The 12,830-nt window shown below is 39.9% G+C and overlaps 1 protein-coding gene across 2 annotated transcripts in view; it reads left to right on the forward strand.

Annotated features, from left to right (window-relative positions):
* CRYBG2 (crystallin beta-gamma domain containing 2) overlaps positions 1-12,830 on the forward strand; it is a 164,557-nt gene that overhangs the window by 94,146 nt on the left and 57,581 nt on the right. For both annotated transcript variants that reach the window (XM_040338015.1, XM_040338017.1), the window contains 3 exons: positions 1,979-10,820; positions 12,029-12,076; positions 12,233-12,351. In XM_040338015.1, coding sequence (XP_040193949.1) covers positions 1,979-10,820; positions 12,029-12,076; positions 12,233-12,351 — 9,009 coding nt within the window. The remainder of the gene's footprint in view (positions 1-1,978; positions 10,821-12,028; positions 12,077-12,232; positions 12,352-12,830) is intronic.

A 12,830-nucleotide genomic window follows, 5' to 3' on the forward strand; every position in this document is an offset into this window, starting at 1 on the left:
GACACATGTCAGGGAAACTCACTGCACACCCTATAGAAGAACTTAGTAAGTTTTCAATGCTAAGACTAATCATTATTTATTTCTAGAAAGTTGTTAGATTTAAAGAACATTTAGCCCTGGTTCACACTGATGCTACTTTGAAATTGTCTATAGAAATCGCACCTGAAATCGGCAAAAGTAGTGCAGGAACTACTTTTGCAAATCGGTGTCGCACCGATTGGAACAGTGCCATTGCCTCCAATAGGCTGCGACTTGTCATGCGATTTGATCTCTCAAATCGCATGACAAATTGCTCCAATGTAAACCTAGGCTAAATGTCAGTGGTACCAGAAGCTTTTCTGCCTTTTCTTTTTTAAAGTGGACCTAAACTCTGGAAGCGGTGCCAAAAAGGCAAAAAGAGAGCATAGGAATAGTCACCAGTATTGCCCGTGGTCTCCCTGAATCTGAACTTTTCCTTATTACTGATTTTCCATGCCTCATTTCACAATGTATCTTTGTGTGGATGTGGCCATCTTGGTAGAGAAGCAGCACTTTGCTTCCCCATGTCAGAGCTGCTGTCCTGATGATTGGTAATCAGGAGAGATTCAGAAAGCACAGTTTCAGAATGACTGAAGGAAGAAGAAGCAGGGAGGTATTCAGTTACTGCTTCTTTTCCAACAAACAGAACAGCAGTGATATCACAAAATCTCACTTTTTGTGAGACTAGAGGTCAACAGCAGCAGTGTCTTAGATCTCAGATCAGGGGTGTCAAACTCAATTCCATCAAGTGCTGAATCAGCATTATGGTTGCCCTTAATGGGCCAGTTGTATCCGTACCTACTCAGATACATAGGAGTACTCAGGAGTACATGTTATGCAGAACTCAGGAGTGCAATATGCACAGATTGCAAAGTTCAGGGGTGCATTATGTATAGAATGCAGGGTTAAGGAGTGCTCTACATTCAAAGTGCAGAGTTTAGGTCTGCCCAAGTAGAGTGCAGAGTTTAGGAATGCGTTACGTACAGAGTGCAGGGGTGTGCTACGTACAGAGTGCAGGGTGTAGGGGTGTGCTATGCAAAGAGTGCAAACCCAACCCCCCAAAAGCTTCCTTGCATCTCGTCTTTCTTCTACCTGGTCCGGCTCTAGTACCTCTACTACCCGTGTATTCAACTCTAGTACTTCCCTCTGTAGTTGGCTCTGCTTCACCTTGCAGGGAGATTGTTCTATCAGATTCTGGAAATCTGTCCCCGCCGTGTCTCACCCAGGAATCTGTTAGATCCAGGAGTCACTGAGGACAAAACTTTTCAATAGCTGTGACAGTGGGGAATGGGAGCAGAGGGTGAGAGCCGGAGGTGGCAGAAGTGGAGTTTCGCCACATTCTGGCTGCAAAACTGGGTGGTAGGGCCACATGACAAGGCCTGGCAGGCCAGATTCAGACCACTGGCCTTGTCCTTGTGTTTGTCTTAGGCCTCGTACACACGACCAGTTTCCTCGGCAGAATTCAGCTTCCGACCGAGTTTCTGGCTGAATTCTGCCGAGGAAACTGGCCGTGTGTACACTTTCGGCCGAGGAAGCCGACGAGGAGCTCGACGAGGAAATAGAGAACATGTTCTCTATTTCCTCGTTGTTCTATGGGAGCTCTCGTCCCGCCGAGCTCCTCGGCGGCTTCAGTGCTGAACTGGCCGAGGAACTCGATGTGTTTGGCACGTCGAGTTCCTCGGCCGTGTGTACGAGGCATCAGATGATCTCACAATGTGGGCATACAGTTATAAGGCTTAGGGGCAGGAGTACCTAGGCACAAAAAGTGCTCTATTATTTTTCAGGAAGAATTCAATACAAAACATATTTAGGTACTCCTTAGGTGCAAACATTTAGAGGTTCCCTAGAAAATAGCAATTCTTTACTTTTATTGTTCAGGTCCACTTATTGTTCTAATTAATCCTGGATAGAAACATATTTAGTATGAAGCCTTTCACTAAAACCACTTTTCTGTTCTTAGATCCCTCAGCTTGGAAGCAGATGAGGACTGCCCCCCAACACACTCTGGCTCTGAACAGGTGGCTGAATATTGCAGAATTGATTCCTCTAAAATGGAAAAGCGTGATAAACTAAAAAAAGATAATGCAATTCCAAAAAGAGTCTATGCTTCTAGGATGCCAGAGATGCGAAGATCTTGTGAGACATCAAAATGGTCTGTTAAGAAGGATAATCAACAAAACGTGAACATTTTAAATAACCTTGTATCTCCACAGGCCTATGTTGGTCATGTGAAAAAAATTCAAAAAATCTTTGAGGATATTGGCTCAAAGGACATTGTGAGCCATCATGCAGAACCTGTGAAATCCATGAAAGTTTCTCAGAGGGAAAAAGATTGTGTATCTGACCAGGAGGTGTCCACTGCTGGGCTTTACAGACCAATTTTCTCTCAGGTTTTTAATCCTTTAAAAAAAGAACATTTAGAGAACAGAATCGAACATGCCACCATATCTGTCATTGATAGCTCTGGAAAATTACACCCATGTATAATAACCGAAAACTATGTGGACACAATTGAAGATATTGTAGAAAACAATGATAGCCTTGGTAAAGATTTTGCAGAGACTCATTTAAGCAATAGTCACAAAGACAAGGAAGCTTTTCAAAGACACACCAGACCTATGTTACAAGATTTACAGTTTGCTCCCAGAACACCGACTTCACCCACTCAGAAAACTAAGAATAATTTTTCTTTTTCTCTGGGTTCACCAAAAGGTTGGAAAAATGAGAGTGCTGTCGTACGACCAACCAAACATTTCATTGGACAGAGATTTGAAAACCAAAGGGACACTACTCCAGTGCCATCTTCTAAAAGTAATGTCTTTTTTACAGAGAACTTTTCTAATTCTATTACAGATTCAGACTTGAAACACAAAGGAGAGCAGACTAATCATAACAGGGTAAAACAGTCACAAAAAGAACACAGAACAGAACTCAATACAACAATTGCTCCAAATTTGGTCTATGATGAAAGTCCTGCCATAAATACAAAAGAGAAACGGGACAAAAGCAAAACTGTGAGAGGCTTAGCTTTGTTAAAAAACAAGATCCAAGAAGAATATAAGAAACATGAAGATTTGAAACAAACAGTTGAGACAAAGGGCAAAATTACAAATTTACAGTTAGAACAAAAAATCAAAATAGATTGTGATTCATTGGATTTGGAAAATCAAGAAGGATCTGCAGAAGAACCTATGATATCACCTAATAGGAGCCAGAGAAGGAGAGATTTCCAAAAACACATTTCCACTCAGAATAAAGACCTGGGAAGTTCAAATGACAGCAATCGATTAAGAGTAAACAGTGACAAGCATATAGGCCGCATAACAAAAGACATTGTGGATGATGGCACATCGGAGATTAGTGATGGTACAGATACGAAATCAACAACTCACAATGTAGTTCAAAACAGATACACAGCATTATTAAATAAAAAAATAGTAAACAATGTGGACCTTGATGTTGGCCAACTCATTCAAAGTAAAAAGAAAACTGAAATGAAAATTTCTGAAATTTCACCAATCAACAAACAAGATTTGAAATATACAGTAAAGGGGCTATCTCAAATACACCAAAATATGGAACAGAAACACACACGTGAGTTTGCTACACAAATAAATATGGTACCTACTGCATATAAAGATAAAGTTCCAGACCTTGATGTTGACCAACTGAATCAAGGCAACAAGAAGACTGAAATAAAAGTTTCTGAAATTTCACCAATCAACAAACAAGATTTAAAATATTCAGTAAAGGGGCTATCTCAAATACACCAAAACATGGAAGTGAAAAACCCACATGAGCTTGCTACACAAATAAATATGGTACCTACAGCATATACAGATAACGTTCCAGACCTTGATGTTGACCAACTGAATCAAGGCAACAAGAAAACTGAAATAAAAGTTTCTGAAATTTCACCAATCAACAAACAAGATTTGAAATATTCAGTAAAGGGGCTATCTCAAATACACCAAAACATGGAAGTGAAAAACCCACAAGAGCTTGCTACACAAATAAATATGGTACCTACAGCATATAAAGATAAAGTTCCAGACCTTGATGTTGACCAACTGAATCAAGGCAACAAGAAAACTGAAATAAAAGTTTCTGAAATTTCACCAATTAACAAACAAGATTTGAAATATTCAGTAAAGGGGCTATCTCATATACACCAAAATATGGAAGTGAAACACACACATGAGCTTGCTACACAAATAAATATGGTACCTACCGCATATAAAGATAAAGTTCCAGACCTTGATGTTGACCAACTGAATCAAGGCAACAAGAAAAATGAAATTACAATTTTGAAAAAGTTACCCATGAACAAACAAGAAAAAAAAAGTGGGCTATCCCCAATACACCAAAATAAGGAATTAAGACACACACACAAACTTGTCTCACAAAAAGGTACTTTACCTACAGCATATAAAGATAAAGCTTCTGGTTTAATCATTGAAACCATGAGGGGTCATTCTAAAGATGAAGATGAAAGTGTTTGCGGAAAAAAACAGAACACAAGTATGGAGCATGAAACACTTATTAGCACTGGACAAAAAATAAAGGGTAAACTAAAACAAGAAATAAGTGGTGGAATCAAAGGAGATTCTAGCATAGTCAGGGACAAAAGTGTGGATGATATTAGCAAAGCATATTTGGAGTCAGCAGGTTATAAGACTTTCGAAAAGTCCAGAGATCAGCCAGCTACAGATGTGGTCAGTGCTTATACTGAACAAAACAAAAGTGCTGATATGGAAAACCAGGCTGTTCCAGTGGTTGTAACCTCAACGTTAGTCTCTAGTGACCAGCTTGTAAACAATTTTAATAATATTGAGGACTCAATGGTTTCTGTAACATTGACAGATGTCCAAAAAGAAGCTTCAAGTGATCTGGCCATTGAACATCCCATGTATAAACCTGCAAATGACAGTGCCACAAACCAGATTGAAGATATAAAGACACAATCTGTAGATATAAATAATCATTCTGGTCAAGACATACCTGTGTTGGTAACCTCAGCTAAACATTCCTGGGATCCAGGAACTTATAGAGTTGAGAATTTGATTAACCAAGGGGAAAATGATATGGATTCTGGTATAAGAGATGACCTATTGGAAAATTTCACTGATTTGCTAGTTGAAAATCACACAGAGAAACCTTCACCACACATTAAGAAAAGTTCAACTGAAGGAATAATTATAAAAATTATTGAGGTGAAGGACAGGATTGGAGAAGATTTTACTGGATTGACTGACTCATTTGATGATTCTAATAAACACATTGGTTGCACAATTAAAGAAGAATCTGCTAACATGTCAGTCATCACTCAGGACATGTGTACTCAAAATATACTTGCTGATAGCTTTTTATCTGGAGAAACCATAGGCCACAATCTTGAAGATCAGATGAAATTAGGTGAACATAATGTAATCAGTGTGGAAACAAAGAAGCAGCCAGAAGAAAATTCTACTGTGATTCAAAACTCAAAAATTAACAACGTGTTTGAAAATGTATTTGAAGTTAAAAATAGAGAGATGGAGAAAGATGTTACTAATACGAAGGAACAGAATGTGAAACAGACAATTGTATTATCTGCAGAAATCAGGGATCAGCCGCTTGAGAAACAAGAATATCTTGGGGACAGAAGAAAATATTCAAATCTTACATTTTTACAGGAGGAAGATAATTCCAAATTAGAATGCACCTCAGATGCCACTGTGAATGAAAGTATAGATGTAGAAAATTTCAGGAAAAACGTAGAAAATATTGTTGCGCGTTCTGAGGCTGTGGACAAAAGTTTTCTTGAAAAGCCATGGTGGATGAAAGAAAACCATAGATTTGAATATACAACGTACCAGGTTGATGGCTTACTTCCTGTTGCTTCAATTGATGCACTTCAAGAGATAACTGAAATTGAGACTTGTGGTCAAGGTAGATATGCCAAAATAAAGCAGTCTTTGGATCAGGTTGATGAAGTATCCCCTAAAAAACCTGAAGATACAGAACTTGTCTATAAAAATAAGAAGACAGAAATAGATAATAATAACTGGACATCTACGCTGGACCAAGCTATGGATGAATGTGAAAATGTGACTGTGGAAAAATCTGAAGATTTCATGGATTTAAAGCTTACAAAAGAAAGAACATTAGAAAATGGTCAGGAAAATGAAGATCAGATACACATAACTACTGATGTGAGAAATCAGTCTCAAGATGCTATGAACATTTTTTCAGCAAATGACATAGTGGGCCAGGCTAGAATAGAGAAACTGGATGTAGATCAACATGAAGGAGTTATTCATGGTAGGGAAAATGGTTTAGATTTTACTCAAGAAGCAGAAACACTGGCCACTAAAGAATCAAAGCATGAGAAGAACCATACAAACAACAAGGTATTACAACCAATGGATACTGCTGTCAATATAAGGGAACATCCACATGACAACAGCAACATGGAATTAAAACAAGATCTGGGTAATACTGTTGTAGATGGGCAGATGGAAAACGACATAGCTGTTTTACAGAAACAATATCTCCCACAAAATTTAGATGAGAGACTTGTTTCCTTACAGGACGTTGAGGGACTAAGACATTTACCTCTCTTAGAATTAAAACCAATGGACAATCAAGAAAAAGTGAATGAAAATGGTACAGAAAGCTCTAATTCAATAGCATCTTTGATGTCTTCAGAAATATTAAAGGCACAGCATTCATTTTTGGGGCACACGGAAACCAGAAGTGACTCAGTCAGTGTAACTTCACAGGGTGATGATGGACAAAGCCATTTATCTTTACCTAAATTAAAAACATTAGACATTCAAAAAAATGTATATGGATTATCTACAGGAACTTCTAATTCCATAGCACCCATGATACCTTCGGAACCATTAGATGTAAAAATTGCATATTTAAGTGATACAGACAGTGCAGGTAATGCCATCAGTGTAGCTTTAAAGGTTGATGAGGGACAAAGCCACTTACCTTTATCTGACTTAAAAACAATAGACATTCAAGAAAATGTATATTATCTCAATAGAGAAGCTTCTAATTCCATAGCACCCGTGATGCCTTCAGAACTATTAGATATAAAAACGGCATATTTAAGAGATACAGAGAGCACAGGTGATGCCATCAGTGTAGCTTTACATGGTGATGAGAGACAAAGCCACTTACCTTTATCTGAATTTAAAACAACAGACATTCCAGAAAATGTATATCATCTCAATACAGAAGTTTCTATTTCCATAGCACCTGTGATGCCTTCAGAACCATTAGATGTAAAAATTACACATTTAAGAGATACAGAGACCACAGGTGACACCATCAGTGTGGCTTTACAGGGAGTTGAGGGACAAAGCCATTTACCTATATCTGAAATGAAAACAAATGACATTCAAGAAAATGTAAAACTCCCTGAAGAAACTTCTAATTCCATAGCATCTGTGATGCCTTCAGAACCATTAGATTTAAAAATGTCATGTTTAAGAGATAAGGAAACCACAGATGATACCATCAGTGTAGCTTTACAGGGTGTTGAGAGACAAAGTCATATACCTTTACCGGAATTAAAAACAATAGACAGTCAAGAAAATGAAAATGAACTCCATACAGAAACTTCAAATTGCATAGCAGATGTGAAGCCCTCAGAACCATTGGATGTAAAAATGTCATATTTAAGAAATACAGAAACCACAGGTGATACCATCAGGGTAGCTTTACTGGGTTTTGAGGGACAAAGTAATATACCTTTACCTGAATTAAAAACAATAGACAGTCAAGAAAACATATATGGAAGTTATAAAGGAATCTCTAATTCCATAGAATCTCTGTTGTCATTGGAACTATCAGATATACAGTATTCATATTCAAGGGACACAAAAACAAGTGAAACCATCAATGTTGCTACAGAAAGTAATTCAGGCCCAAGCTTAAACTACCATTTACAAACTTGTAAAGATAGTCCACAAACTCCAAAAGAAGACAGTAGCGCTGCTATAAAGAAAAATGCTGCACCATGTGAAGAAGAGAATATGGAGAGCTGGGTAAATAAACTGAGACAACTGGAGACCCCGGAATTTTTAAGGTATCAAAAACCACGTCGTCAGCCTAATTCCGCACCACAATTTATTGAAATCACGTTGTCCCCCATAAAAGAAGATCAAGGTTCACCAAAATGTGATCAGCCGGATTTCAACTGGCAATTGCAAGAGAAAGAAGAAACGCTGAAGGTGATCGCCACTCCCAGTGAAAACAACGCAACTTTGGAAACAAAAGCAACAGAACAATCTGAACAATCAGAAGAATCACCCAAGAAATTCTCATGGGAAAGAAGCCTTGATAAAACCACAGTTAGATCATCTCCTTTGGAACTGATGAGAAAACATTCAGGAGAGGAGGGTTCTCGAAGTGAAAACTACAAAGCATTAATTACACAAAGTCTAAGCCAGCGACAGAGCTCTATCATTGGGTCTCTATTGCTTTTTGACAGATCAGATAAAAAATCAGAGACATCAGAAGGAAAACCGTTCTCTAGACTGGAAAGTAGCTACCTTCTCAGTAGCTACTTAAAACCAAAAAAAGATTTACAACAGGAGAAAACAGATCAAATAGGGCCACAGGATATGTCATCTACCGATAGCACAAATCAACATACAGCCAGCGACTTCCTAACCAGTGCATCAGGAACAAGTACAGTAAGTGGCTCTTTAACCAGTGCATCAGAAGCAAATACAGTCAGTGGCTCTTTAACCAGTGCATCAGGAGCAAGCACAGTCAGCGACTCCTTAACCAGTGCATCCGGAGCAAGCACAGCCAGTGACTTCCTAACCAATGCAACAGGAGCAAACACAGCCAGTGACCTCCTAACCAATGCATCAGGAGCAAACACAGTCAGTGACCTCCTAACCAATGCATCAGGAGCAAACACAGCCAGTGACCTCCTAACCAATTCATCAGGAGCAAACACAGCCAGTGACCTCCTAACCAATGCATCAGGAGCAAACACAGCCAGTGACCTCCTAACCAATGTATCAGGAGCAAACACAGTCAGTGACGCCTTAACCAATGCAACAGGAGCAAGCACAGCCAGTGACCTCCTAACCAATGTATCAGGAGCAAACACAGCCAGTGACCTCCTAACCAATTCATCAGGAGCAAACACAGCCAGTGACCTCCTAACCAATTCATCAGGAGCAAACCCAGTCAGTGACGTCTTAACCAGTGCAACAGGAGCAAACACAGCCAGTGACTCCTTAACCAGTGCATCAGGAGCAAATACAGCCAGTGACTCCCTAACCAGTGCATCAGGAGCAAATACAGCCAGTGACCTCCTAACCAGTGCATCAGGAGCAAATACAGCCAGTGACTCCCTAACCAATGCATCAGCAGCAAATACAGTCAGTGGCTCTTTAACCAGTGCATCCGGAGAAAGCACAGCCAGTGACTCCTTAACCAGTGCATCAGAAGAAAACACAGTCAGTGACTTCCTAACCAGTGCATCAAGAGAAAATACAGCCAGTGACTCCTTAACCAGTGCATCAGGAGCAAACACAGTCAGTGACTCCCTAACCAATACATCAGGAAAAAATACAGTCAGTGACTCTTTGACCAGTGCACCTGGAGCAAGCACAGCCAGTGACTCCTTAACCAGTGCATCAGAAGCAAACACAGTCAGTGACTTCCTAACCAGTGTATCAGGAGCAAATGCAGTCAGTGACTCCTTAACCAGTGCATTAGGAGCAAACAAAGTCAGCGACTCCTTAACCAGTGTATCAGGAGCAAACACAGCCAGTGACTGCTTAACCAGTGCACCTGGAGCAAACACAGTCAGCGACTCCTTAACCAGTGTATCAGGAGCAAATGCAGTCAGTGACTCCTTAACCAGTGTATCAGGAGCAAACACAGTTAGTGACTCCTTAACCAATACATCAGGAGTAAATACAGTCAGTGACTCTTTGACCAGTGCATCAGAAGGAAACACAGTCAGTGACTCCTTAACCAATACATCAGGAGTACATACAGTCAGTGACTCCTTAACCAATACATCAGGTGTAAATACAGTCAGTGACTCCTTAACCAATACATCAGGAGTAAATACAGTCAGTGACTCCCTAACCAGTGCATCAGGAGAAAATACAGTCAGTGACTCCTTAACCAATACATCAGGAGTAAATACAGTCAGTGATTTCTTAACCAATACATCAGGAGTAAATACAGTCAGTGACTCCTTAACCAATACATCAGGAGTAAATACAGTCAGTGACTCCCTAACCAGTGCATCAGGAGAAAATACAGTCAGTGACTCTTTAACCAGTGCACCTGAAGCAAGCACAGCCAGTGACTCCTTAACCAGTGCATCAGAAGGAAACACAGTCAGTGACTCCTTAACCAATGCAACAGGAGCAAACACAGGCAATGTCTCCCTAAACAGGTCATTGGGAGAAAACACAGCCATTGTCTCCTTAACCAGTGTGTCAGGAAAAAATACAACACATGACTCCTTAACCAATGCAACAGAAGCAGTCAAAGTCAGTGAGTCCTTAACTGGTGCCCCGGAGACAAAAACAAACAGTGACTCCTTAACCAGTGCATCAGTAACTAAAACGAACAGTGTCACCTTAACTGATGCATCAGGAGCAAACAGAGCCGGTGACATCCTATTCAATGCCTCAGGAGCACAGAAGCCAGAAGATAAAGAAGCACAGCTACAAAGTGATAATGTCCCAACATCAGATTCTACTGAGCTGCTGTCCAAGCTTGGACCACCAGTAGCTTTACCTTGTAAGGTCTTCCCGGATGTCTGGGTGAGATGTGTTACAGTTTCCTGACTTATAACTGATCTGCAGGTTATTTAAAACATGCGTAATGTATTGTATATTTATAGTCTTATTTTTGGCTTAGTTATATTTTTTAATCTATAGGAAAAATGTTTCAGTACTTAAAATGTTAGTTTACATTTTCCAAAAAATATTTTTTTTTTAAGAAAGGCAAATCCACTTTGCACTACAAGTGCAAACTTCAAGTGCAAAATGCACTTGACATTGCACTGAAAGTGCACTTGGAAGTGCAGTTGCTTTAATTCTAAGGGGTAGATCTAAAATGAGGGGAAGCTCTGCTGATTTTATCATCCAATCATGTGCAAGCTAAAATGCTGTTTTTTATTTTCCTTGCTAGTCCCCCTCGAATCTACAGCGACTGCATTTCCAAGTACACTTTCAGTGCACTTTTAAGTGCACTTTGCACTTGTAGTGCAAAGTGGATGTGCCTTTCGTAAATAACCCCCCCCCCCCCTATGTAGGAAATAGGTGCCTGTAAATAAAAAACAAAGTTTACAGCTTTGACCAAAGTTGAATAATGTCCTTGCTATTGGTGTAAGCCAATTTAGGTATGTCTTGAAGCCTGGTCAAAAAACTCCCAGAGAAAACACCCTCCTTAAGCCTCGTACACACGACCGAGGAACTCGACGGGCGAAACACATTGTTTTCCTTGTCGAGTTCCTTGTTAGAAGGTCGAGGAACTCGACAAGCCAATTTTCTCCATTCCCGTCAAGGAAATAGAGAACATGCTCTCTTTTTGGCTCGTCGAGTTTCTCGACAGTTCCCTCCACGAAAATGTACACACGACCGGCAAAAAAATATCTCCCAGTAAGTTTCTTGCTGGTTTTTGCAGAGAAACTCGGTCGTGTGTACGAGGCCTTATAGCTAGGATGTTCCTAGCCTTTACTGCTCACCCCCACAGTACAGGAGTGAGCTCTTTCTCCGATTCTTGGAAATGTATGTCATCTCTGGGAGTTTTTTCAGCCAGGCTTCGGGTGTATGTAAATTTATGACATCTGAAGCAGGAGCATCATTTAACTTTAGTCAAAGCTGCACAGATTTTTTTTTCTCTGCAAGCTCCCTATACCTACATAGCCATTTTTTGTAAAGATAAGCTATCCATTTAATAATTGGAGCTTTCATGAGCTATTGGTTGGTAATGGTATTTCTTTTGTTTTGTTTTTGTTATGTTTTAGCAACACCCAGAGAAAATGCATGGAAAGCTGAATCCAAGACCAGGAAAGGTAAAGGTCTAAACAGTTCCTTTACATTTGTGGGTCATAGCAAACGGTCTTTAGAAAGCATTGCTCTAGCATAACTGTTTTATGAGTTAACTGTTATACGACTGTTACCTCTCATATTTGGAACCCCAATAACGTGGTTTCTTTTTTGATTAACAGATCATTTTGTTTTCTGAGCCTGGGTTCAGGGGGCACAGACATGAGATCTACAGTGATGTGGGTAACATGAGTGATTGGGATTTGCAGGGAACGGTCTCTATCTGCATTGTGCGAGGAGGGTAAGTTCAATCAGAAATTACTTACATACATCCCCGAAAGAGAAAGCAGATTGCATTACAGGATGATACTTGATATCATAAAGCTGAAAAGTAGGCAGCTTCAGGCATCAATTTTCATGAATTGAAATTTGTCCGGTCCCTGCTAAACCGGATGAATTTAGATCCACGTATGGCTGGCTTTAGTAGCAGGAGATTATCCTGTTGACAAAGGCCTCATCTTAAGCATATTTAAATCAGTGTGCTGCAAATGTTTGAATAAATCTCAGCTCTGGGCTCAAATATAGCCTGAGCAGAGAGCAGAGTTTTCATTCTGACACAGAAGTTCCCTCCCATTACAGGCTTCCTAGAGAAAACCTCAGGTGGATACAAGACCAGTCCTCCTGCACAAGGAGAGTGACTGGTCTTTATTACAGGAAACTCCTGCACTAAGGCAAAATGCAGGAGCTGTTTCCTGTTATGTTACTGCAAACAAAAACCTG

This window comes from Rana temporaria, chromosome 2 (genome assembly GCF_905171775.1).
Source record: "Rana temporaria chromosome 2, aRanTem1.1, whole genome shotgun sequence".
In the NCBI taxonomy this organism is placed as follows: Eukaryota; Metazoa; Chordata; class Amphibia; order Anura; family Ranidae; genus Rana; species Rana temporaria.